We start from the raw sequence: 27,789 nt of genomic DNA, 5'->3' as shown, positions 1-27,789 counted from the left end.
CATATACATGAGCATGCATATGACAACATCAGTCAGCATTTGGGATATATCTGAAGTTGGCTTCTGGAATGTTTGTTGTGATTCTGCAAGTTCTGCTCCCAGGAGCTCTGTCTTTCTCCCATTTATGTCAGTGGAAACTTGCCTTTGCTCACAGAGTGCAGATGGATTCCTTTTCTTTTGTTCCCAACAGCAAAGCTGCCTTTTATCAGTGTTTGGTCTGTTTGCCTGTTGCTAAAGATAGTGACGAGTTTAAGATAGGCTGCAGGATAACTATTTTAGGATTAGAAAGCAGAGAAGATAAAGATTTTATTGCAAGTAAAAGAAAACAATAGAGCTTCCTCTTGTGCTTATAATGTTTATTGGTTTTTAAGGAATTTTGTCAAGTAGAGTTGTCTGGCTCTATGTGTGTATATATATCCACATATATATGAAGAACTTTGTAGCCATTCAAATTAGAGTTTGAGGGTTAGCATTTTTGCTGTTAAGGGTTTCACATGGTGTCATTGCTGTGTAACCCCTGTCATGCATTTCTCTCCTGTAAAAGCTGATTGCCATTTTTGGTAAGCAGGACCTGTCTATTCACAGACAGTACCCTCTTAAAGCTGCTTTTAGACCAGATGATGGAGGAACTGAAGTCCCTTTGGAAAGGGATGCAGCATGATAGGAACAAGGCTTTTTAAGAAACACACACACTCCTCCCACATAAAATATGTATTTGAAAATGGGAAGTATAACAATTCCTGTTTAGCTAGTACATAGACAATAACAGAAGACATATGGAATGGTTGAAAGAGGATGGTGCAGGAAGAATCTTAGAGGAGGAAGTAATTTCAGTTTAGATTTGGCTGTTTTTCTGTCCGAATTCAGCAAAAAAATTCAGGACATGCTAAAATTTGTGTTTGGCTTGCATTGGGATTAGAAGTACAGATATATGTGCTTTTGTCCTCTATGTGATTTAGGAGCTCATATAAACTATCTTTCATCAGATTAGTTTGTCAAAGTCAGACTGTCAGGGGGAGCTGAGAAGAAAGCAGAACTTGTTGTCAGTGCACGTGGGACAGGGGGCTAAATAATGTTTCTTGGTACTAAGCTTTGATATCCAATGTCTTAAAGCAGAATTCGTAGAAAATTATGACTCTCTGATGTTTCAGAATTGGGATACATTTATTAAAGGAGAAAAGCTTTGAAAATATAAATCCTCAAGTTATATGTTAAAAATTTGCAGTTAAATATTGCTTTCACTAATGCTACTTAGGTGTGATGTAATATAGAAGCTTAAATTCTGTACTATTCTTGATTTTCAAAGTAAGTAGATTTTCATTTTCAACCTCTTAGTGGACTTAACTAGTGTATTGAGTTATTTTCATACAGTCTTTTGCCTTGTGGGTTATAGGAAAAATTGTAGCTAATATATATTTGACAGATATGCTTGTGCTATAGTGTGGGTAAAAGGAAAAGAAATGGACCCATTTGTATTGTGTTCAAACCAGGAAAGGAACTCCAATTAATCTCATATATGGTTGTATGTGGTAATTCTATAATCTACCACAGTTTTTGTGCCATTCTAAAGCCACAAAAGAAACTTTGTCCTGTAAGTTCCCTGTGTTCCTTTGTAGCTGAAAAGTTCAATTCTCAAAGAAGCTTTAAAATAGCAATTGGGACTAAATTAATACAATCTGGTTTTCAAATATGTAACTTAATTGTGGTACCATACAAATAGAAATAAAAATAATGTGACTCCTGGCATAGTCATTAAGATTTCTAGTCACAGCACACCTGTTTCCTCACACTGTCACCTGCACACTAAGGGGGAATACAGAGTATTTCAGATTTTGAATCCAGATCCTCTGGGTTTTCTACTGCATAAGACTGCAGTTGATATTTTATGTATACAGCACTTAGAAAAGAGCATTCAGTTCTTCTTCATTTCCATTTTTTTGTCATATCAGTATCCAAGAGAAGGAGAAATAAGTCAGCAGGAAATGGTTGGCTTTTATATGACAAATACTTTATAGTAAATTCTTCTCATTGTGTGGCATGAATTGTCTGGGTTACCTGAAACTCTGCATGAAGGTTAAATCGAGTGGAGTGCAGAGCAGCATATTTCATTTTCAGGGGTTTAATTTAAAAGGTAAACAGTTCCCCAGCTCGTGCTTCTCCATCTCCATCAGAATGTCTCACTGAATTAATCTGTTCATTTGGTGCTCAAGGGCACCATTTCAATGAAATAGTAAATTGAGTAATTTTCTTTTCAAGTTACAAAAATTTCCTGCTAATTGCTGTTGAAGTTTAGGAAGAAGGAATACAGACTATTTAGGGTCTACAAAACAAAACTTTGCCTGTCAAGAGATGTTTTTATTCTTGCTGTCTTGTAATGCTATAATCAAGAGAAGCAATTTATTCTAACAAATTATTGAATATAGAGCCCATAGAAACAGTTCAGATGGTGTTGCTTTGCATCATGACATTATGGGGAAAAAAAGGAAAGTAATTTACATGCTGCTTGGACAACTGCTAGATAAAAATATGGCAGTTTTATAACAACTCATGCGTCATTTAGATATTCTAGTAGCCTCCTGGTATAAAATGAAAATATAAAAATAAATTTTCTATATTTATTTCTTATTGTGGCGGTGATGCTAAATTACCAAGTTACTTGGATTAATGAACTTCCTTCCAGAGAAACCTTAACAGGGACACCTAATTACAAAAATAAAAGTAATACTTTCTCTTTTTGAATTAGAAATTTTAACCACATTTTTCTCTTTCCTTACATATCATTGTGCTTGATTTCACCTCTCTTCTCCTTCCCAAAATGTATTGTTTTATAAATATTGGCAAATTTTAATCTTAGTTACTATACAGCTTTTTACTTGCTAGTACAAAAGATATTTAGTGTTAATTTTTTTAAAAGAAAACTAAATATTGAATACTTCAGATCATGTGAAATGCTGAAGGCACTTCCTGCATGAAAAATCTGGTTTTCTTCATTGTATCATGTTAAATATATTTGCATGAAGGCACAATAAATTGTGGGCACTTAATATTCCTCATTAATTCAATTTATATTTTAGAAAACAGAATCATCCCATCAGAATGTTTCTGAATAAAATTTTTGTTAAATAAGAATCTAGAATTTTGCATGAGAGTTAAATTTCTGTTTCATTAGTGATTTTTTAAAATCTATTTATTGATTTTTTTTTTTTTAATCACTGTAAGCTTACTGTATATAGAAGCTTGTACATTGTAAGCAGTGTACGTATCATGTTTCTAAAGGACTTTGAGGTGGGTTATTTTGTTGTTATTTTAAATTCAGAGTCTGTCTTTATTGGTCTTCAGGGCATTTTCAACCAGATTAAAGAATGAAATTAGGAAAGCAAACTGCAGTGTTGGAGAGAAGCACTGAACTGAGACACATTTTAACTAATATTGTTGATAGTTATTACTGTAATACAGGCTAGTGAAAAAATGGATCTCAATTTCATGAACTGTTGTGTTGTAGTTTGCAGAATCTCCTGAATAAAATCACAGGGTACACTGCTAATACTTAATCTGAGGAGAAAACAGAAATAGTGTTTCCCTATTCAATAGCTGAGCAAGAGAAGAGCCCTAGGGGTCTTGCTGCAGTTTTTTATTGATGCATTTTAATTAACAGTTGATTCCTGACCAGTTGACAAATTAACACATGGTTGGCACATGTCTTTAAATAACAAAATATTTAGATGACACTGGATTTTATTAGCATCACATTACCGAGTTCTTTTTCTAACAGTGGCATTAACCACAACAGTAAAAAGAGATCAGTTTTAGATTTATTCTCGAGCTTTCTTTTTTCTGTTGGCATATTTACTGATTAAAATGCTGCTTTGAATAAATTGGTGCTTGACTGAGGGCATTGCAGGACTGTAGTTCACACTTAGCACGTCTGCTACTGGCCGTGTTTGCAGCAAGGCCTTTTTCAAACTACTTTATCTAAAAGCACTTTTCTGGTACCATTGAAATGAACCCAGAGCTGGAGATGGAAATGCATCAGCTATTTTAGTAGAGAAACACAGAGTAATAATTACAGTTATGTAGTAAATCTCTGTTTAAAGGAAAATAGATTTCTTTCCAAAACTGACAGTTCCTTGATTTCTTCTTTGTATCTCATCCTCTTAAATTGCTGTTTGTTGCACTGAACAGTAAATGGACAAAAAATCTCACACTGGCATGGGGAAAATGACAATTTCATGTATTGTATCCCCTTGCTATGTTGTATAACGCTGGCCTGGTTCTGCCATACAGAATATGGCAATACAAATAAGATGGAAATTTTAAGCTTATGTAGTTTCAATAATTTTGAGATTATTTTTGTGTAATATGGTGGCATCTGGTATATTTAGAATTGGAAACTGTACCTTCCTAAAAGCTTTATGATGCAATAGTTACTTAAGGACAGATGTACTGAAGTTATATTTTACTGAGACCTGTGCAAAGGTGTCAGCCTGTAAAGTGAATATTTGCTATATAACTTTTAATTACAAACTTGTGAGAATGACTCAGCAATTGAATATTTAATTAGCTCACATCTCAGCTGAAGATTGCTAGCTTCATTTTGAGGTTAGCATTTGGTGCCTCATAAATAGATAAAAACTGATATAATAATTTTGCTGAGACTGGTTGGCTAAGATGGTGGAAAATATTAGGCTACATTAGAATAACCTGAGTTCATTTCTTCATTTGCAGGTTCAACTTTGAATAGCACTGTTGTCAGCTTAATTTAGGATGGGATGCATTGTGTGGTATCAGAGGCTGATTAAAGTCCTAAGGCGTATTTCCTTTTATTTCATATTTCCTTTTATCCTAATTGAGTTGGATTGAGCCCTCAGCTGTTTTGTTGTTTGGTTTTGTTTGGGTTCTCTTTTCCCCAGTGCTACCAGCAGGAGGTTACGGTTAGAACCTCAGGAGCAGTGAGTTTGATGTTGATTGCAACAGCACCAAGCCCAGAATCTAAAAGTGTTTTATCTGTCCCTAAATCATGGCAGGGTAACCATGGCAATCATAGCATTTCCAAAAGCTCCTGGAAAAATATTTGAAACATCTTAAGTGAGCTGTCCCATTAATAATGAAGAATACCAATGTTTCACCATCTGTTCCATACTAGCAGTGTGTATAAAAGACCAGCAGTTGTGTGAAACAATTTAAACTGCAAGTGGGAATGAACTTGGCTTGTAATGAAAAACTGCAAAAGAACATGACATAAAATATGGTACATCAAGACTCTGCTTCTTAGTTTTACACCTTAACATCATCTTCTAATATATGTTGAGAGTCTCTAACTTTCCCATTATCTATTACAATTTTTAGAGATTTGTAATTTGATACTAGCATTTTGCCATGGGCAGAAGAAACATGGCAAATAATCAGTCAAAAAGAATCTCATACAACATTTCGGGAGACATGAATTTCAGATTAAAAATATTTTACCAGATGTGTTTTCATGCTTCTGTAATCTGAAGGAGTTTTTTGCTTGTTAACTGAATTTTTGCGGTCTCTTAATCAAAACAGTGTGCTCTTGAACTGTGGGGTGGTAAATTACTTTCACTGTAGTTAGTGCAGAAACAATAGCAGTTTTATTTTTTTAGAAAATATGCCTAAAAAACTTCAGTGAAAAAGTGGGTCTTTATTTAAGTACTGTTACTTTATCGTTCTGTGTATATATTTGTTTCCCTAGAAAAGAAACTACGAAATCTAACCTTTAATAATGTGAAAGTGTATATATTTGTAATTTTAACAAAATTACTTTGTCCTCAAAGTACATTCACATCAAGTGTACGTTAATGTGTATATGGAACCTTAGGGGAAGATCTTTGCTGTTTTCTGTGTGAGTACATATGCAAATACAGACTTGTATCGACTCATACAATCACCAAAGATATGTACTTAAAGTAGGGGGTGGGTGCCACTGATACAAACCTCAAACAAAAATTTTCCCTGTATTTTTTGCTTGTAAATAAAAGTAGGTGTTTGTTTACAAGTTGGAATGTAAAGTACTACCCAGATTTCTGCTGTGGATAATTGGGCCCAATGAAAAGAAGGTTATAGGTACCTTTTTATAATTTAAGACTGAAAAAATTGGCCCGGCTTTGAGCCAGTTGTGTTTTTCTGTTACCAGTTGTTCTGTTTACTATATTGTGACAAAAACTCTTTATTACTGCAACAGCTTGGCAGTAACAACTCTGTGCTAAAATCACTGCTCTGAGTAGCTGACCTGCTGTTGCAAAATGCACGTTTAATGATAAAGTGCAGACCTGGAGCTGAATCATTTTGACCTTGGTTTACGTTGCTTCTGGTGAGGACAACGAGCCTTAGTACATGGTACAGAATTTCATGGTAGATTGCCTGGTGTTTGTTTTACAGATCAATTTCATGTCAGAGTAAAAGAACATTTTTAACTGTTTTCAGGCTGGGTTTTTATTTTATTTGTCTTTTTCTTGGACAAATGTCAGAAAAATAGCCATATTATAAGCACTAATTTGTTCAGCTGTAAACAGCAAAAAGTGCCTTCCCTAAGCGTGTTCTGGCAGTCTTAATTAGAAAAGTCCTTTGTGCCATTATTTTCTGTAGTCAAGGAGACTCTTTAGAGTAACATAAGGGATAGAAAGTACCTACATTCAGCATTTGGCCCCTATGTCTATAACAGAAGTCCTTCCTGTGAAAGATGGTGTTTTTTGTTAAGCACATATGCAGTACAGAAGTAATACTAAAGGATTGCAAATTCTGCTTAAGAGAAAACTTAAACATAATTGAAATTATTTCACTGAAAATACTGTTGTCAAAGATTTGTGACCAAAAACACTTTAGAACTGAAAATGGTGCTGAATGTGGTATTTAACAGTGGAGGTTTTCTTGTGAAAACATAACTGGCAGAAGCGATGGCAGTGGAATGAGCAAGTGCAGTGAGGCTGAGGCAGCTCTTGGGAAGGGCTCTGAGCTGCCCCTGGGGCTGCTCTGGGAGAGGCTCATGGAGCAAAGCAGGATTGTCCTGCCCCACGGCACAGCCCGGCAGCACCTGGGGCAGGAGGGCTCACGCCAAAATGGGCTCAGGTACCAAACGTCCCCTCTGCTCATGTGCTTAAAGCTTCCAGAACCAAAGCTCTTCCACAAACTTTTTCATCTTCCCAGACATCTCCCATGAGTCCCCATCTTGTCTGCATCCCCACGCGGCTGGTGGCACAAAGTGTCCCTCCCATGGGATGATGTGGCGCTTTAAATCCTCGGAGAGGAGTGAGGGGGACACAAGGCTGTTCCTTGAGCCTCGCCAAAGAATCCAGTGGGAGCAAAAACCTTAAGGAAAAGAAAAAAAATAGTAACATAAGTGCTACTCAATGTTTATTTATTATTATAGTTCCATTTTATGGTAATATTATGTGTCAACATGAATTAAAATGTTTTCTTTAACGTTCCAAACAGCTTGTATAGGCTTCAGTTCCAGACATTGTCCTCCTGCAGCAGGGCAGGGAGCAAGCTCTGCTCTGCTCTGGCCCAGCAGCAGCTGCTCTCAGCTCTGGGAACTGCACAGGTCACCCTGCAGAGGGGCTTGGGGGGAGTTCCAGCACCACAGCTTTGCTAGTTTAATAAAGGATGAGTTTCAAATCACTTGCAACACAACTGGTGTATATGTTGCTGAAAAAACATGTGACTTATAAAAATGAAGTAGAAAAGTATATAATATGTAGGGCTTTTATTGTTTTCACTTAGATCTTCATTGAATTAATTTATTTGGTTAATGAATACATTAATTTTTGCCTTATATTACTACATTGAGTGAAATGTATTAATGTAGAACTGAAATGTTGAAACAGGACTGGAATCTGTGTAAGTTCGTATGTAGAAAACAAAAATAAAATGAATCTGTATATATTTTGGAATTTCATGAATTTAATTAAACAACGTAAGCACTGCTTAAGATTTGAAGTCTGTAAGTATGGATGTCTTCAGCTGTTTCTTACATCTTAGGGGACTCTATTATGTCCCTAAAATGATGTCTGATTTGTTATTCCTAAAAATATGCCTGTTCCTGGTAACTTCTAATGAGAGGGAAGAACAGAACAAAATGTCAGTGAAGGTTCTAGGAATGCTACAGCAAATTCCTCCTGAACTCGAAGGAGGATCCTTGCTTTGATGGTGTTGTTCTGTTCTATCTAGGGAAGCAATAACCTTCAGATTTGCATTCCCTGCATGGCAGCATGGGCTGAACCTTTTCCATACAATGAATTTATTCAGTGTTGTCAAATGTATTTATGGTGTTTTGTTGGCGGGTTGGTTTTCTTCCCCCCCACCCCCCCCCCCCCACCCCAAGAAACAAGAATTCATTTCAAATGCCTTTTCTTACAGACATAAATAATGCAGGTTGGATAGACACGTCTTTTAGATAATGGTTGTTTTTGAGAGCTGTAGCTGTCTAATAATAGGTTTGGCTTCGTGCCTGAAGAACATACTGTGACATTTAAACCAGGTGAGCTGTGCCAGCCCGCCCGAGAACACTCTGGCTGGAGCATAAAGCATCCAGCACCTGATGTCACTGTAAACCTGTTAGAGCTCCCTGTTCTGGGAAATGTGTCACCGTTAGATTATAGCCCACTGTAATTGTCATCCCTCACAGGGAAAAGGTTTCAGCAACATGGACATTATGGGATGCATGGCATCTTGCTGGTTGTGATAAACTTTTAACTTCTAGGTCCATCAGCAGAATGTGGAGTTTGTAGAACTAGTCTATTTATTTGGGCCAACATAGTATGAAATCCTGGATCTAAAATGCTACTGAAACTTCAGTAAAACATTTTAATGGGAGTTGTGATATAATATTGAAAAAAATCTACTATATGAAGACATAATCACAAAATAAGAATTTAATAACATAAAAATGCTGGACAGATAATTATCCATTCTGGAGTTTGTGTACCCAGCATCTGAAAAGTATGATTTGGGGAGACATTGTGGGAGTAAATCAGCATTTGCTCCTGCAAGACTGGTAATTCTGGATCTCAAAAAATTGCATAAATTGTTATGCCACAGCCTCTGTGCTGCTGTTCTGCTCTGCTTCTCTAAGATTGCAGTGGTTTATGGTCCAGAGAAGACAGATTCTGCCAGAGAGAGGATCTGACATCCTGTCAGTGGATGTTTTTGTGAAACAAGTTTTATTAGGATTCATGATTTTCCTTTAAGGACAGAGTCAAGGGGCTTTTGCATATTTCCAACATATTTATATAGCCATAATAACAGAGATCATCAAAAGAGTGATTTTTATGCTTACCGGGACTGTTTAGTTACATGATGAAGCTGAGAAACATGTTCTTTGTGCCATTTATATTTTTTTCCTCTCTATTTTTAGGATGCAAAGTTTGTGGAAGAACGACGCAAGCAGCTACAAAATTACCTAAGGAATGTAATGAACAAAATTATTCAAACTGTGCCAGAATTCACAGCCAATCCCAAAAAAGAGACACTTATTCAGCTGATGCCCTTTTTTCTGTAAGTATCTGTCAAGTACTCAAGAAAATATTGAGGTTTTTTCATCACAGATTAATTTAAAAAATAATGCCGTCATCTCCAAAATCTTTATATCAGTGCTTTTTTTAAATAGAAGGTTCCTGTTCATATTGCAGGTGCCTTTTTGATATTTAAAGGTCTATATGACATATAGAGTATATTTTTGTTTATTTAAATGGTGATTTTGAATGAAAATCACAGTGTAAAGCTTTCAGAAATATCTAAGTGACTTTAAAATCTGCATCCATACATGCTCTTCAAACATTAGGTATTTTCAATTTATTTTATTTGGTCTTTCGTAGTTTTGTTTTGTTTTTGCTTGTGTAGGGTATTATTTTTTATTTTTTGTTTTGGGGGATGGGGGTAGAGCACTATTAGGGTCCTTACTAACCAAATAAAAAAGTCAGGCTGTTGAACTCTTTTTAGCTGAATTTTGCAGTCTGCTGATGCACCTTTTGATTTCATTAATCTTAAAGTTGAATATGTCCAGAAATACTTCACAGTTGTCTGTTAAGTATCTCAAACCCTTTGATATCTCATCACACAAGGGGTATAATCTGGTAAAACTGTCCCTTTTCACTTTAAACTGATTTCTTCATGTATTTGTAAATATTTAAAACTATTTAGGAAAAAATACTAATGAAGATTTGTTTTTGAAAGTCGTGTTCTTTCACTAGTAATTTTTCAGTGTAATGGTTTTTCACTCCTACACCTGTACAAATTATGTATAGGTTGAACACTCATTTGCAGTAAGTCCTCACGTGAAATTTGCTGCCCACGAGCCTCTGCACAGGGTTTGTGCATCCATGTCTGTGAATCCAGGGGTGGATTCATTTGCAGCTTCAAGACCAATTTCAAATGAGTATGTTTCATCACAGCACACATATTTAGTTGTATTATTGCCTGGTCTTTTTTAGAGTGTGTCACATTTTCAAGTTGAAATTGCATTTCAAGAAAGCTCTATTTATTAGAAAATGTAATAGATGAGTGGAAGAATGCCAAGATACATTCCGTGGCATTCAAGAGTTTCCAATTTTTCTGTGGATTTGAAATCAATTTGATGAGACAACTTGCTGATGGTGTTATAAATGGTGAAGTGATCTTTGTGGGGAAAACTTCTTAAGAGATTTGCCTTTTGCTTCCTAAGAACTTATTGTCTAGAATTTGACTGAGGGCTGGAAAGATGGAAATGGTTTAAAGTTCCAGTTGAGGGGCCCATGTGTAGCTTTTTGTTGAGTGATTTTGAAGAAGTTATCCTTTATGTTGTACTAAGTTTTGGTTTTTAAAGAAGAAGGGGGCAAATACAAAATACATTTGCAATTGTAAAATGTAATTGTAAATGCCATTATACTCCTTCTCCTGTGGGCTTTTTTAAAAATCTTAATACACTATTGCTACAGAGGTAACTTATTACACTATTTTTTGGTTCTGAGAAATGACATTTCAAGAATAGTATATTTATAATCTCCTGGCCACTTAGATCTAAAACAGGAAAAGAGAAAAAGTGTCCTCTAACTCCTCAGCCCTAAACAATTGCTTTCTGATACTTAGTCTTATCTCTTTTCTAAGTGTATAAGTAGAATTTAGGTCTCATGTTTCTGTTTATTAAAAGAAGTGCCAGGTATGGGGACCTGAACAGGACAAGATGAAAATCATAATCCATGTAATGGGTTCTGCCACTCCTGCACAAGTCTGAGTGAGCACCATTTCCCTGTTATAAAACCCTCCAACTCTATTTCTTCTAATAAATGTAATGTAGGGAGAGATTCAATCAATTTCACAGAAAGAGCAGAGTTTTATTGAGAAGGAAGCACGTTTAAATCCCAATATTGTAAGGGTACAATTTAGTTAGTGAAGCATTGTGATACAAAATAATGCAGTTACCTCTAAGGAGAGAGAATTGCTGAAGGAAATTGGCCAACACCATTTATCACCCATTCCTAAACACCTCTGTGATGCACTGCACTGGTGCTAACCCTGGTGTGGGTGTTCCACAGGTGGCAAAACAACTCTTTATTTTTAGAGATTTTTTAAAAAAAAATTCATAATTCCTAACACGTTGTGTGAGATATTGGGCTGGAATGTTCTGTGATATTTGGCCATTATGGCAGAGACTCTGTTCCTACATGTATCTGTGAGTTATTTCCTGAGAACTTTTTGTTATATACCAAATATATCAGCATTCTCTCTTGGCTAGAGTAGGTAGTTCTTTCTGGGAATACTAGTGGGATTCTGGAAAAATTCAGCTGTTGAGCAAAATAACTACATTCCTCATCTAAAGCAGCAGACAAAATAGCTTTTTAATGCATTTTACTACTGAGATATCAGACTCTTCTGCAGCTACAGCAGCAGCATTACATCAATAAAAAGAACTTTTCTAAAATGTGCTCCTTCTATCAGTGTCTGCAAGTGCCATCATTTCTAGGCTATTTGAACTCTCTATGGCCTTTATTATCTGAGAATCATGACCTGGCACAGCTGGGGGTTTAAAAGGCATCTGAAAGAAAATGCATTTCAGTTCCACTTCAGATTGCCAAATTATCCAGTATTATCCTTCCATAATGGATTTTGAGCTTCATCAACAGGAGACCTGAAATATCTTAGAGTCTGTTAATTGTTTATTACTTTAATCAGTTGTAACATTTGTACTGTACTTGCAATTCTTCTGTTCTGTTAGGTTTAATGATATTTTGCTATAAAACACTGTAAATACATACAGAAATTCAGATATATTTAATTTTTCCTCTGTAGCACAAATGTATGTACAGTTGCTTGCATCTTTATCAATGAAGGAGTAATTACAAAATATTGAGGTATTAGTCGTAGGACTGTGCTGTAATCAGTAGTGGTACCTCAGTCTGGGAAAAAAATTACAGTCTTGATATGCATAAAAAATCTCCAGAGCATTAGATCTGTCTGTTAGGAAGCAATGAAATATAAAATTAAAAAAAAAAAGTTTGGTCTTACAGAGTTTCTTCTCACTGCAATATTACGTGACCAGGCTTCAGTGTGCAAATGAAAAATCCCATGAAGGTTATGTCTGATTAGGCATCCTATAGATAGAAATTACAGGGTCAGTTTTAATTAATCACTTTTAAGACCTGATTGTGGTCTTAAAATATGATTATGATGAGCAGAACATAGGATTAATATCTCTAAGACTAAATCTACTGTTAATGAATATTGCCTATAACTTTTATTGTTTGTTCCTTTGGGAAGTCCTCCCTTTCAAGTGCAGTGGTTCCATACAGTCAGGCACAGATCTGACAAGGAAAAACATTTAAATTGATCTGTATGAAATAGTCTGGCACTCTTACAGAGGAAAGAATTGCTTTTATTTTGAAACTCAGCTAATGTGAATGAGTTTGCTACATTTCTTCCCATCATGGTATCAAATGCTCGTGGTGACTCATGGAAGTGTCTCTTGTTCTGAATCCTTGTGCTGTGAACTGTCATTGATGTATTTTTTCTTTTGTCAGTCTCTAACACTTGTAATCTCAATTTGTATCTTTTTCAGTTTTGATACTGCATTAGCTCAGAGGATTGGTCAGAGTTTCCCTTATAGTCCACTTTCATATCTTAATGTCAATTCTGACTCTACTAATTTGTCTGTTTACATGCTGAATAAAAAATTCTTTCCAGTAATAAAATTGACATCAAAAGATAAATTTTCAGTCCATGTGGAGCAGAACCTAAATCAAGAATTGGCACTGCTGAATTAGATTGCTACATCTGCTAGCTGGTGAGGGCCTTTCTGCTAATACTTACTAAAATGAACATTTATTTGCATTTATGATTGGTTCATTATGGATAAACAAAGCTGAGTATAACAAGTACAGTTGTGTTTTAATCACATTTTTATCAATATGTAAAATTATCACATATACAGAGCTCTTCGTAAATATATATAAAACCAGGAAGGATCTTTGGCAACAAGAATCACAATTCTTTGGACCATATAATTGAGTCTTTCAATATAAATCTTTATATAGATCATATTATTTCAAGTATGTAAGAAGCTAAAAGCTTTAAAAAGTTGGGAAGAAGAATTCTAAAGTTCAGTGATGGTCCAATATTCTATCTCTCTGGTTTTTGTATCAATTGTTCTCATTTTTTTAAAGAGATTTTCTTGACAATGCCCTCATATTGGGCACAAACTGAAATGCAGGGAAAATAATAAACCCCCCTTTTTTCCCACTTGTGAGGGAGATGGAACCCTCCAGCAGTTTGCCCAGAGGTTGGTGACATTCTGTGCTTGGATTTGACAGGACACAAGCCTGGGCAGCCCTGTGGGGATTGGCTCAGTGATCTCCACGGGTGCCTTCCAACCTCAAATCTTCTGTAAATCTGGAATATAATCTTAACTCGAGCTGGGTTTTACATCCACCCTGCACAAAGAAGTGTTGGCTAAATTACAGCTGCTCACACCATGTTTGTTACCTGTCAGCAAAACAAAGTCTGGACACGGGAAGCACCTACCACAGACTCCGCTTGGTAGCTGTGCAGAGCTCTTCAGTAGGAGTAGTGCCACTCTGCTGGTTCTTGTGCATTGTTTGGATAAAAATACATGCAAGAATGGTATAAACACAATTTGGTAAATGTTTTCACAGATTGCTGTGCTAAGTACTTTTTTATCTCATGTTGTAGGCCACAGGTACATGCTACACTGGTTTCTAAATAACAATTTTATGTTCTGCTGAGCTGCAAAGCTGGACGTTTATTCCCTTGTGGGAGCTGCTCAAACAGATGCTTTAACAAAAGCAGAGAATCTGCTCAGTAAATCATCAGCAGGTTCTGTTGTCTGCAGGACATATTTGAACACCAAAGGAGTCATGAGTTCTTTGTAATGATTAGAGGACTGTAATTTTAAAAAAATATGTTGTCTCCATCTCCCCTGGGTGACGTTACTAGGGGCATGTTTCATAGCAGAAGTTGTGTTCCTAAGTGTTTTGTGTCAGTTTTCTTTGAGTCACCAAGTTAAATTGTAGTAAAAAAAAATTCTACCTCTTTCTCATTTTGTAAAATGCTTGCACTCTCTTGGAAGGTAGAGTTATGAGAAATGTGATAGAGAGAAACTGATAGGCAAATTTCAGTGCCAGCCAATCAGCAACTCAAAAAAGAATGCCATGCTGGGAATACTCCTCTCGGATTTATTTAGCATTAAACAGTGTTTAAAGCCAAGTATCTGCTTTTGGTCTTGCAGACAACCAAGTTAAAATGTTGTGGAAGAATAGATGTTTATTCTGAAGGAATTGAAGAATTTTGGTTTGGTTTGTATTTGGTAGTTTTCTCATCTCTATTTCAGTTGCACCTGTCAGTGTGTCATTGAGAGCATTTAAATGTGTATATAGAGGTATTATGAGGTAAAAATAACATTAACTTCACTACAATACCATTCCAAGTATTAAAATGTTGCTGCCCAGTAGAAATGAACTAAATCTTTTAGGCAAGTTACTGTGAGGCACCTGTGAATGTTGTATTTCTGGGTTCATTTTAAAGAAATTGACAATTGACCCTTTCAAAGTTAGTTTTGAGATACTTTAGAGGGAAAAACATTTGGTCAGTCTCAAAGTTAACTACAGATTGGTGCAAAAATTATATTTCATTCAATAACTTCATCCCCGCAAGGGATAGGTCATGTACAGTAGATGTGGCACAGTTTTAGTGTAAAGAATGAAGCTAAACCTTTTCACAGAAACATGAATATTAGTTAAAATAAGATTTTTGAATACACAGACATGAATATATTTGCATGTGAAGATAGAGGTGTGAGTCTTGTGCTGTTATTGCATCTTCAGATAAGCAATAAGATGAAAAGCAAACAAGCAATCCCTGAAATGCTGTAAAAAAAAATATTGAAGCAAAGTAAGGAAGTTTTAAATACAATTTTGAATTGGTTGATTTCTCAAAAACTGAGTTGGTGATGGCATGAGACTTCTTAAAACTATCAGGGTGCATATCTGTGCCTTAGAATGAATGGCAGCACTTAGCTGAAGCACGCTGCGGGGCTGTGGCCGGCTTGGTGCTGGGTTGCAGCCCCGAGGGGGCAGCCTGTGCTGCCAGCTGGGCACTGCGTGGCTCCAGTGCCTCCCCAGCACAGCCCAGCTAGCTGTGTAACAGCAGTGAGCTCTCCGAGAGAGTACAGTAGGCACTCTGGAATAAAATTTACATGAACAAACTGGAAATAGCATTTGCTTAAATATGGGACTTTTAATTAGTAAAGCACCTTCTAATGGCTGAAACATGCTAATGAAACTAATTTATTGCTATGTTAATTGATTGATCTAATGTAGAGACATTACACAATATTTATCTTTCAGTTGAACTGTGTTGCCAAGCACTGATGATTGTTGAAGTAAAAATATCTTGGATATCTAAAGTTTGATTATCAGGTTTAGATAATGCAGGAAGTTTCAGTGCAAAAATGTGATATTCTTTTGTGGAATTTTTGTTGATGGTAGAATTAAAAAACTTGAATTTGAATGGATTGTTTTTAACAAACATAGAGTTGTCTCACTGTTATTCTTGGGTTCTGCATTCCTCACTTTGTAACTGACAGTTTTGGTTTTAGTCTTTCATAACCTATGATGCTTGACATCAGACTTAAAAAAAGCATCATGCATGTTTTGATCTAAGTGAAATGTGAAGAAGTAGGGCAAAATTTGTTTGGTCAAAGTATATGAAAATTCTAACTTTCATCTCTTTCCCTTCTGCAAGAATTGCCTGTTATGTTGTGTTCTGTGGTTTTGCACATGCTGAAGTTGAAGATGTGTATTACATGGCATTCTTCAAATGTCTTAAATTTTTCCTTTCCCTGCTCTGAGCAGTTGAGAGAGAAAAGCAGAAAGAAAAAAAATACATCAGGAGGAATAGAAAGAGTGATAAAGTGGGCAAGAAAATGCCGGAAGAAAGAGACATGGGATGCTTGATGTTAAAACCAAGAGGGGTTGAATATAGTAAGGACCTATGGATAAACACTGGTACTTTAGGCTTACTAGAAGCATTTGGCTTTATACAGCTGGTTTTATCCAAACATATGAAGAGGATATGATTGTAGGTTTTCATTTTACAGTGGATCTACCTGGGCTTTGACAGGCAATTTGTGAAATAATTAAAGCTTTGTATAGGACATGAACAACTGACACACATTGCCATTGATTATTCAAGCCTGTCAGGGAACATTTACTGTGACTCTGCTACTGCTTTGCACAGGGTAAAGAGCTGTCCTGCACCCTCTGATTTTGTTCTTACCAGTAGTTTGTCTTTTTAAATGGTCTGAACAGGTTCTAGCACCTCTGACCTGAGTTAGGGAAGGGTATCATGGCAATAACATTAATAGCAGTCACAGTCTTCAGAGAGTTGCTGCAGATGGAAATAGATTCCAAATACCCATCAGCACTTAAAATATTTGCTTCAACTTGGTTCTCCTGTTAGTAGTTTTACAGGAGTTAGCAGTCAAGTAACTGCTCACTGGAATTTAAATTACTTTTTTTTTGTTCAGGAAGAATATTTTGCATAGTCCCTAATGATTTGCATGAGGCATGTAGAATAACCAACAAGATATGCCTTTTGTATCAAAACATTGTAATCCTTTACATGTCAGATAAAAATTAAAGTCAAAATTTTGAACATATGAATATATGTTTTGATATATTTAAAACTATTTTTGTAGTTGCTGATTTTCCTCTCAATTGTTAAAGTAAAAAGGACTAGAAAATCTGTTTGGTTTTCTTAGTTCTTTATTTCTCTCAGCTGCATTTCTATAGGTTGTTTCTTTTCCAGCAGGTGGTCTTATTAAATTTGCCAGCAGTGCCCAATGCAAATAAGTTTTATTCAGGTGAAAGAATCTGTTTATGTCTCTTGAAGTTTTCTTCCTTTTGTCCCCAGTTTCTTGCTCTCAGTTGCATTTTCTCAGTCTTGCAGTTTTAAGGCACCACTGAGTCAGAAGTGTTTGAGTGTTCAGAAGTACAATTGAAAGGACTTAGTCCTGCAGGGATGGGTAATAGTGAAAGTATTACAGAAACACATTCCTCTAAGCTCACCCTAATGAAACACCTCAGTCTTGCAGCGTTCCAGGACTGAGACACCTCAAGGAAAAGGTGTTTGTCATTTTTTTCTTGGTGTGATGCTCAGTAAAGCTGGGGTGCTATTCAGCAACTCCATAATGCTGAAGAGGTTTATGTGTTTTATTTATTGCCCCACTATTGAGTCTTACCATTAAAAAAAAAGAATCAACTTCACTTTGAAATAGTGTGACTTACACCAATTACCATCTCAATAAAGACAGTGAGACTTGCTTTGCTGAGTTAATTGCTATGAATTGTTCAACAGGCTTCACAAATAGGTGTTTATGAGCATATTTCCATCAATTAGATTTTTATCATACTTTTTTATATTCAGAGTGATCTTTACCATGGTTATGAGAAGAATAATTTAGTGCACACTCTACAAGGATTGAATACTCTCCAGTCACTATTGGAAACATTTGAGGACTTGTGATCTCTACCATTGCCTTGGAATAAACTTCTGTTTAATGCTGCCTGAGAAAATAAGAATTATGTTTAAAATTACTGAAACAAATGACAGAGGGGCTCTGCTATGATATTTATTTTGCATGTGTAGAAATGTACAGGAAATGTTCTTCACTGCATTGGTTGAAAAAATGAGACAAAAATAGAAAGCAAGTAGATTGACAGCAACAGTTATAAAGCACTTTGTATGTTACTAACTGGTGTATATTGGTTTCCTCTATAATCACACAATTTATAAAGCTCTGGAACAAACAGAGCATGTTGAAAACAGCCATGGTCAATGCAAGAACAAACTTCAGTGCTTTACAAAAGGAGCTTTTAACTGTGCTGTGCATTTTGTGATGTTCAATTCCCATCTGTCTTTCGCAGGGACCTGGCTGGATCAGGATGTTTTTGAATATTTTTTATTCTTTTTTTCTCATTGGGCCCCATGGACTCTATCATCACTTTCTAGCCTTTTGCTCTGAGTTAACAACAGGCTTTGTAATGAAAGAGCATTCCCAGGGATGAGTTGTGATTCTCAGCAGCACATCCTTCTTCCTGGCTCCTTTGCTGCTTGCCAACAAACTCAGCAAGTCCTTAGCAAAAGACAGGGTTTCTAAACTCCGGGGTTTGAGTCTCTAACACACTGAACTTGTGGCAGTGCAAGAAGATATCAAGATTTTTCTGATAAAAGAACACAGAGCCAGTTAAGTTTTGTGTCATTACAGCAGTGATCCTGTTTCCTTGGTTACAGATCACATGCACTCCCTTGTTAAAAAGTGAATTCTTTATACATTCAGGCATTTCTGTACTGAGCAGGTGTTTCTGAAATTGGTAGCAAAAAATGGGCTCGGGAGCCAGGAAAGAAAGTTTCACTTTGGAGGTTGGGCACACCATTCCTGTCAGTATATTTACTGCACACTCATGTCTGGCAGGGAGTTGCCAAGGTGAATCAGAAACTGTTTCTAATTAAACACACAGAAAAATCCTGCTTCTATTTTGTCCATACCTATCTCATAAACAATGGATCCAATATTTTTAAAGCTCCTTATGCCATTTTTGGATCTGGAACAAATTTTTGCATCTGGGCTATAAAAAGTAGAATGCTGGAAATGCTAATACAGTTAAGTGTGCAGGACTTCAAAGTCCTGTCCTCATTCTTGATAGCATGAAAGCACTTTACTGGAGATAAGGTATGGAACAATCAGTTTACTGTTTTGCTTTCAGCCATGCTGACAGCCATCTTTAGACCTTTTCTTTGTAGTGTGGTGTGGTTGTCCTAAGTGAGTAAAAGAATAAAGATGTTCTTGTCAGATGAGCCATATGACAGCTGTACCTGACATTCAAATATAGAATTGCTGCACCTTTCTTGTAAGCACTGTGGTTTCTACCAAGTTCTCACTTTATTCCTTTCTGATTATCAGCACTGATTAATATATTGAATTAATGACATACAGGAATAGAATTTAACCCAAGAAGATGTCATTATCATAACATGCTAAAGGACACAGCACAGTCTCAAGATGTTAGTTTAAATTAATTTAATAGCAGTGCATAAAACAGGAAAGTCTAGATTGCAACAGTGCAGTTGTTCACCAGAGTAATTCTTTTAACTGTGACTTGATCATTAGGAACTTTCAAATGAGGTTTTCAGCCTGGAGGAGCCTACTGAAAATACTGGAATTTTTCACAAAATATATTTGGGAAGTTAGAGCAATAGAATAAAAATTTGTCAAATACTATGTAGGATTTGCTCAGATTTACTGAGCTTGGGCAGTGTCACACTGTGATTGAGGTCTGGGTGGCTGAAAACCAAAGTGAGTCAACAGGGACTTGAAGCCTATATTGTAATAAAGGAAATGTGAAACAAGGGCAGACTGAAACATGAACAGGTGAATTGATTTGAAAGGGATAACTTGATGTTGTTAATGCAGGAGGGAATTGGTTTCCATGGGGAGCTGTGGGAATGATGATTTCTGGACAACAGAGGTTTGACTCACCAACATAGAATCAACTTAGCTCAGGAGTTTGTTGAGACAATAATTGGGCATGAACAGGAGCAAACAATAGCTGGGTTTTAGTGGGTAACAGTGTTGTGGCTGCTGGTGTGAATTATTATAGAAAGAAAACTGGAGAAAGTAGGGAATACAAGAATAAATGAGTTGAGTAAGAGTAGAGGAGTGCTGTAAAATGTAATAGGAGCAAGAGACTGAACAAGACAGTTTGGATTGATTGAAGAGAATGTATGTTAAAATGAGGTGAAAAAGGGAAAATGGTGGAAAAGAATGTACAAAAAAAAAGAGAGGACTTACACAGGATTTATTCTACTTTACTGCATTTTATGCACACATAGAAGAAGCCATTTCATTAGAAGGGTACTGGGATTTTCTTTCATTTTTTGAAATAGCAATGGTAGCTGAACTAGCAACCAAAGGTGTTTACCATAGGCACGGAATTTTTATTTAAACACTATGGTAGGAAGGTATTTTGTCTTCTGAAAACAAGCCTTGAAAAAAATATACATGGGGTGATTCTGGTATTTTAGAATATTCTTGCTGTGTATAAAGATGCAGCTCCACGTAGGATGTTGGGGTGAGAAGGTCTGGTGCAATGAGCAGTCTGCATTCAGTGTTACTGCAGGTACAGAGCAATGTAACTGCCTGGCAAGAGGAGATCCCTCTGCTTTGGTTATCTGACCAGCTTGGTGGGCATTCAGTGGATCTGTTCTCTGTGTGCTGGGATGAAACTGCCTCTCATCCTTTAATCCTCAGCTCTGTAAGCTTCCATTCTCTCAGTTTCATACCCTGAATATATTTTTGTGAAGTGCCTTCAGCATAATTCAGGATGATTTTTTTTAAGTAGTGGAAACTTGGAAAATACACAAGTAATCATCATCTATCTTCAACTTTATTGTCTGCATACTTTAAAATCAATTTTTGCTCATGTAAACATGCAGTAGATTCTAAGGTAATTTATATGTTGATCCTCTCCATTCCAGCAGTAATGTACCCTACTCATCCTGAAACCCTAGAATCTGGATTTCCTCAGTAGGAAACAATTTCTTTGTGAGTTCTAAAACTCTGCTACAACTGTTCATTGGTATCAGGATAGTGTTAGCAAATACATGAAATTATGAAATGTGCATGTGTAGGGCATGCACAAATACTCGCAAAATCAAATCCAGGTGGCAATTTTAATACTACTTACAATGGAGATACTTGTGACATCATCTGTGTCAGTTCACTGTGCTCATTCTCCAGGCCTAAGGTATGAACTCTGTGGAAGGATATGGAAGGAGATCCATGTGCCCTGGAGAGCCAACCCTGAGGGGACAGGGACCCTCTTGGGCAGGGCTGTGCTTGGCTCGGAGCGCGTTGGCACCGTGGGCTCGTTGTGGTTTTGCCTTTTAGCTGTGGCTGCTGCTCAGTTTGTGCCAGACCAGCTCAGCCAGGCCTGCCCAGAGCCTCAGTCTGCCTGGCAGCCCCACTTCCCAGTTTGTCTCCCTGAGGGCTGGATGGGTGCTCTGTTCTGCAGCTCTGTGCTGGCTTAAAGAGCTCTTTGTGCTGTGTTTGTCTCCAAAAGCAATGCCATGGTGTTGTACCTAATCTTGGATAAAGCAAATGCATGTTTTAGTTCTCATGCAAAATAATGAATCAAGAGTTACAAAGCATAACCATGAAAACAGTCAAATACAAACCAATGTCTGTAAACCTGCTCTCCATTACCCTCCTAGTCTGCACCTGATTACTGACAACTGTAGAATATTGACATTGACATTTTCATGTTTGAAAGAGTTTGACATCTCTACAAGACTGATAAAAACTTTCCAAGTGAGCACATAGAACATTTCTACTTGAATAGCTAAGAAATATAACAGGGCATTTTGTTTCTTCTTCCCTTCAAATAACTGTAATTACTAAAGACTCAGATACTATTTTGTTCATTAACAAGTATACATAATTTGTAAAGGAAGCTAGCTAGTAAAAGTAAGCTTTTACTATCTTTGCAATTGTCTAGTTTTTTCCTTTTACTATGTAAACCAGTTTCTGGCATGATTGAGTAGAATTCTTTTTAAAAAAATTGCTTCAATGACACACCTAATTTAATGAAAAAGAGTTTTATTTTCTATGTGTTATCCTTCTTTTTCTAGGAAATGGGACTAGGCATGTCTGGACAGTTTATCTCCCAGTTATCCTCTCTGTCTGTAACAATTTGCTCCATTATTCTGCTGGAATTGACTTTTTCAGAGGAGGAGAGCACAGAGGAGTTTGCAACTCGATCAATCAATAGCTGAGAATGTGCTAAAATGCTGGGAGTGTGAGCAAGTGCAGATGCCTCCGTGTTCTTGCTGTCCTTGCTGTATGACAGTGTCTACCTTCCAGCATGTGGGACCTCTCATACCCTGAACCACCAAAGCTGTGTCTTTTTGTCCCTTTTCAATCAAAGCCCCCAAAATTATTACAACGTTTTAAAATGGGAACAGAATTTGCAACATAAAAAGCCCACAAACATATAGAATTATGTTGCATCCTAATGTTTATTTTGATGTAGCATCCAGGTCATCAAAGAGCACCAGACTGGCAAAAAAAAAAAAAAAATCAAAGTGATTATTTTAATTTGGTGTGAAGATAATTTTCTTCTCAGTATAATTTTTAAGCTGCTGAGCAGGTGAGAGTACACTAAATTGCCTCTGTAGTGACTGTATAATGGGACATGTGGATGGTAGGAGCCATTTACTGCATAGTTGTTCAGGACTGGCTCAGGTGCCTCACTGTGCCATGTGCACACCCCACAGACACTTCTGATGCAGCTGTATAATGCTCTTTTCACAATATTTGCTCTTCTTGAGCCAATTGCCTGGCCTTACCCAAATCTACATGAATTCCCTGTAATGAATTTGTGATTTTAAAGCTTACTTTTTGGCCTACTAAATCCTGCCAAACAGTTTGTAATATTTATTCTACAGCTGCACTTAAACTAGCTGATCTATAATTGCTTGTTAAGTTTCTCTTTCTGGAACTTATTTTAAGAAAATTGCCAGCTTTAGATATTCACAGTCAAATCTCAGCATATGAAGATTGCATAACAGCCAGTTCAGGAGATGTATTTTGGAGAACTTACAGGTAGGGGAAGGGAACCATCTGCAGGTCCCTGACAGAAAACAAGTTTCCAGCAGAAAGTGTTTTGAACACTGTTGATGTGAACATGTTGTTTTGTAAGAAGCCATCTGGTCAGCCAGAGCAATGTGTGTGTGAGTGCAGATGGATCTGGGAGCTGGGGATCCAGAACCCTGAGCTGCCTCTCCTGCTCCTTGGGACAAGGCCCTGGGGACTGCCCCTGGGAGGATGTGCTGACCCACTGCACCCAGTGAGCCTGGATCCCACAGCTGAGCTCCTTGTGGGAATGGCACAATGCTGGAAGGAGGAGAAATTCCTCAAGTTCCATTCTCCATCCAGCTGAAAGCAGGGTGCAGGTAGGTGTGCTGGCAGGAGGGCTCGGGGCAGATGGGATGGTGAGCTTCCCTTATCAACAAGTTCTCATAGCCCACTGCTCTTCTAGCGCTGTTTTTTGAAATTAGAAATTGAAATATACAGCTGAAGAGGGAATTATTTCTTTAAGTATATGTTCACAGAATGAATAGAAACTGATTAATGGAACTGGAAGAAACCAAACAAAATAGTACTGTATTTATCATATATATTGTATTTATCATTTATTTAGAATTTGCATAGCATGCAACTGTGGCACTTAAGGATGCTTTTGAAGCCATACTATTCTCACAAAGAGTGAGGTTATTTCTACTCCTGATTTTCTCTGATGTGTTGAAAGGAACTTAGGGGCTTCTTACTCACTTCAACCAGTCTGCATGCTAAAATATATTACTTAAACTATGCTAGTGTGGCCTGGGGGATGTGACATGCACAAAACCCAGTCTGGAGATTTGTGAGTTTAATTTTCCCTACTTAGTAAAATCTTACATGGAGTCATGAAACTGATAGACACAGTTTATAACAGATGACTCCTGGTACAAACCAGTTGTGGAAATTCAGAGTGTATATTCAAGAGAAAAACTTTAATTTGACATTTTCAGCTTCTCTTAGCAGGGGAAGCTTGATAGAGATACCTTGCCAAGAGCACAGACCATTGAAAAGTCACCTTTCTTGTACAAGTTTCTAAAATGTGGGAGAATAGAAGAACTCCCAGACCAGCACGTGTGCATTGGATGTACAAAGGCAGCACCTCCAGCCAGAGCAGGATTTAGGGGATTTATTGTTTGGGAAGCAGGGTCTGAGTTCTGTGACCTACCAGGTTGGCTCTGTCTCCTTCTGGTCAGGGCACAGAGCACTGTTCTGTCTTCAGTTCCCAAACACCCTTTGTTGGGTCACCAAACTGCCTTTCTGCTACTCTGTGAAATGGAAAATGGCATTTCCAGGGCTTCTGGTGCAGAAAAACAATGAATGGCCCCTCTAAGTTCCTGCCTGGTGACCGTCCCAGGGGCACTGCTGGTGTTTGCACCCTGCACAACAGGCCTTGGGGCACAAGGAGCTGCTCTCCATTCAGCCAAGGGCCTTTTTCATATTGGGTGGTTCTCTGTGACATCTGCAAACACTTTTGGCACAGGATGACATTTGCAAACAGTTTTGGCGTGGTGGATTTCTGTAATGCATTGTCAGAGATATTGCCAGCTGAGCTCTCAGACATGAGTTTATGATGTTTGCTCCAGATCCCCTGAAATGTCAATATCTCAGAGCAATTGCCCTTGAGAAATCTGTTATACAGGGGAAAAAAGGGGAATAATTACTCAAAATACACTGTTCTTTAAATCAGAATAAGTGTGTGCAAATGTATTCCCATATGTAAATTTTACATAATTGCTTGAATGGCAGAATTAGTAGAATGATTTTTTAAAAAATAATTTGCTAATGAAACAACATGACTTTCTTTTCCTCTTCATGTAACTGTTGGATTTGGAGTATTGCAAAAAAAAAATAAAAATAAAAATAAAAAAATAAATAAAAAAAAAATATATATATATATATATTCTGTAATGCTGATTTCACTGGGAATAAAACCAAAGATTAAGTTTAATTACTTTTCCATAATGGAAGAGATTTTGAGGAATGAACGAGACTATGCTGAGGATGGAAAACAAACTTTATTCCTTTCTCTTAGCATATGAAGCAGTAAGGAATACTCATGAAACTGTGGTTTAGAGCAATCTGTTTATACATCTTATATTGCAGTCTTCCAGTGCTTATTCATGCTCCTTTCTGTGCTACACTGGCAGTAAGAGATAAATGGATGCATGCATTCAAAGATGTAAAACAAATAATCTGCATAAGGGAGGTATCTTTGTACTTGTGCATGTACTTGGCTTTAATCCAGACCATAACAAGCTTGTTTATGCCCAACTGCACAGTTTTTCAAAAGGAGGTGGTTTATTTCTTTTCCTTATTTGAACTTGTATTGAAAAATATTGCAGCAGCCATCAGTTTTTCCCGTGAAAACAGCAGGAATTAGCTACAGGCCATCACGGAAATTCAAAACATCCTACAGAAGCTTTGTTCCTTGGTTTTGCTTATCTGCCAGCTGTAAATATAATCCATTCAATTCTGTTGTATTACATATCCTATTTTTGTGGTATATTTTAATATGTTTGGTACTTGTGTGGTGGTAGCAGAATCCATGAACAGTTAGCTGACATATCCTAGAATAACTTGGTGTCATTAGAGGTACTTGTCTATTAATAACAAAAAATTCATAGTATGCAGCCTTCCTCCCCTGCCATAGCTCTTCACATCATTAACCAGTGGGTAAAGAAAGCGATTTTAGCTGGTGGTTTTTTTTTTTTTTCTTACTTTAGACTGCTTCAGAGGTCTCCAAATGCATCCTCTGTAGATACAAATGAGGCCCATGTCAGTTCAGAAATGCCAAATGACCTGAACTCTCGAGGTCTGTACAGAAATAGCAGTGGCCAGCATCCTGAGCCAGTGCTGGTGCATGTGCAGCAGCTGGGATGGCTCAGAAATCCATCTCCCTGTGCTTCCACCCCTGCTCCTGCATGGCCCAGGGACAGCACCCAGCGAGAACTTTGCCTATTTTCTGCCTCAGTCTGACATCAGGCTCTGCTGCTCTGGGAGGATGCAGCCACAGCTGGATGGAGCTGCACATTTCCTAATGCAGATCTGCTTCATTGCTAAACAGGCTTCTTCAGTTCACTCTTGCTCAAATAACCCGATTTTAACCAGAAATTCCAGGAAGGATTTGTACTGGGATGGCTGGGGTCACCATCTCCAAGAGCAGGCCAAAGTAATTTTTCTTCAAATCTGCACATATTAATTACATGGTGCTCCACAGTTTGATTGCCAACAGAAGTATGAAGGTTTGTTTTTAGTTTAAAATTTTAGAAATGTAGCACAATTATACTTAAAAGTTTCGTAAAACTCATGTTATGTGTTAAAAAAAGACCTGCTAATCTTTGGGTCTGAAAGTTAGAAATATGGGCCTTGCAAACAGCAGAGTCCATTTCTTACTATTCTGTGTCTATCTGACTTCTGAAGTCTCGTTTCTCAAATTTTATTCTTATCCTTAAGAACTCATAAATTAATTCTTTATAAGAGATTTAATTTATTAGTTTTAATACAGTAAATCATACATATACACTGAACAGCTCTAAATATCTGACTCTGTTAGAAATCTTTCAGTAGAAGACTCCTGCATAATAAAAGAGATAAATCCTAAAGCATCAGCTATTGGAAATAGTCAGGTATGACCAAAGGGAAAGAAAATGGTGTTGGTTTGCAGACTGAATATTTTATCATATTTTTACGGTTAGTGCTACAGCTGAGTCAAAATGCATCTAAATCCTGAAGAGTTCAAGAAAATCCAGTGCCCAGCATTGCTGAGCACAGGGCAGGGATAAGGTGAAAAGGGTTCCTGTGTGCCTGTGAGCTGCCACTGCACTGAGGGTCCGTGTGTCACCTGAGCAGGGCACAAACAGCCTCTCTGCTGTTCAGGCCAGCACAGCAGCACTGCAGGGCAACTGCAGGCACACACCTCCCCTCCTGTCTGCTGGGGCTGTTCTCCTGCTGGCACAGCAGAGCTACCCCAAGAGAGATCAAATTCTGCACCATCTCACAGCCTGGTACTGAGCATGTGCACCTGTAATACTGACCAGTGACACAGGTGCTTCACTGAGCTTCTAAAGCAGGGAAAGGGAGTCACTATTTACTTCAAAATTTACTTAGAGGCATAAAATGTCCTCTGTCAAAGTTGACTGTTCTTCCTAACAGCGAAATCTTCATGTGGCCAAAGTCACAAAACTCAAAGAAACAAGATGAGGATTTCATAGGTAGATAAGGAAAGTGCCTGTCTTGGCATCCTGTGATCCTTTGATAGCTTCCTTCTGGGACAAAATTCAGCTGGCCTCCAGAAGCAGATTCTTTGGGCAGCAGCTGCCATTTCCAGGCTTCTCCAGGAGCTGGAACTGAGAAGGTTCAGCAGCTCCCAGCTGCCAGGAAGGTCACTCCAGCCCTGGAGCTACACTGCAGTGGCTGCCAGCAGTGGGACAGCCACGGCTGCTCATTGGTGTCCTAAATTTATTCTTCTCTAATATTCTGACAAATATTGCAAATCTGATTTATTTTTATTTTGAACTCATTGGCAAACTTCTGAGTTATAGAGGGACCAAGATGATACACTTTTAAAGGCTCTGAATCTAATGATACCTGAAGACCTGACCCCA

At 37.4% G+C, this 27,789-nt stretch overlaps 1 protein-coding gene across 1 annotated transcript in view; it reads left to right on the top strand.

The window, feature by feature from the left end:
• Positions 1-27,789, top strand: part of SNX29 (sorting nexin 29) — a 101,856-nt gene that overhangs the window by 60,922 nt on the left and 13,145 nt on the right. Inside the window, exon 20 of the mRNA XM_053991739.1 lies at positions 9,374-9,513. Within this exon, the coding sequence (XP_053847714.1) occupies positions 9,374-9,513 (140 nt within the window). The remainder of the gene's footprint in view (positions 1-9,373; positions 9,514-27,789) is intronic.

Source organism: Vidua macroura, chromosome 16, assembly GCF_024509145.1.
Source record: "Vidua macroura isolate BioBank_ID:100142 chromosome 16, ASM2450914v1, whole genome shotgun sequence".
NCBI classification, from domain to species: Eukaryota; Metazoa; Chordata; class Aves; order Passeriformes; family Viduidae; genus Vidua; species Vidua macroura.
Note: the sequence above shows the minus strand (reverse complement) of the source record. Positions and strands in the feature narration are given on the sequence as shown.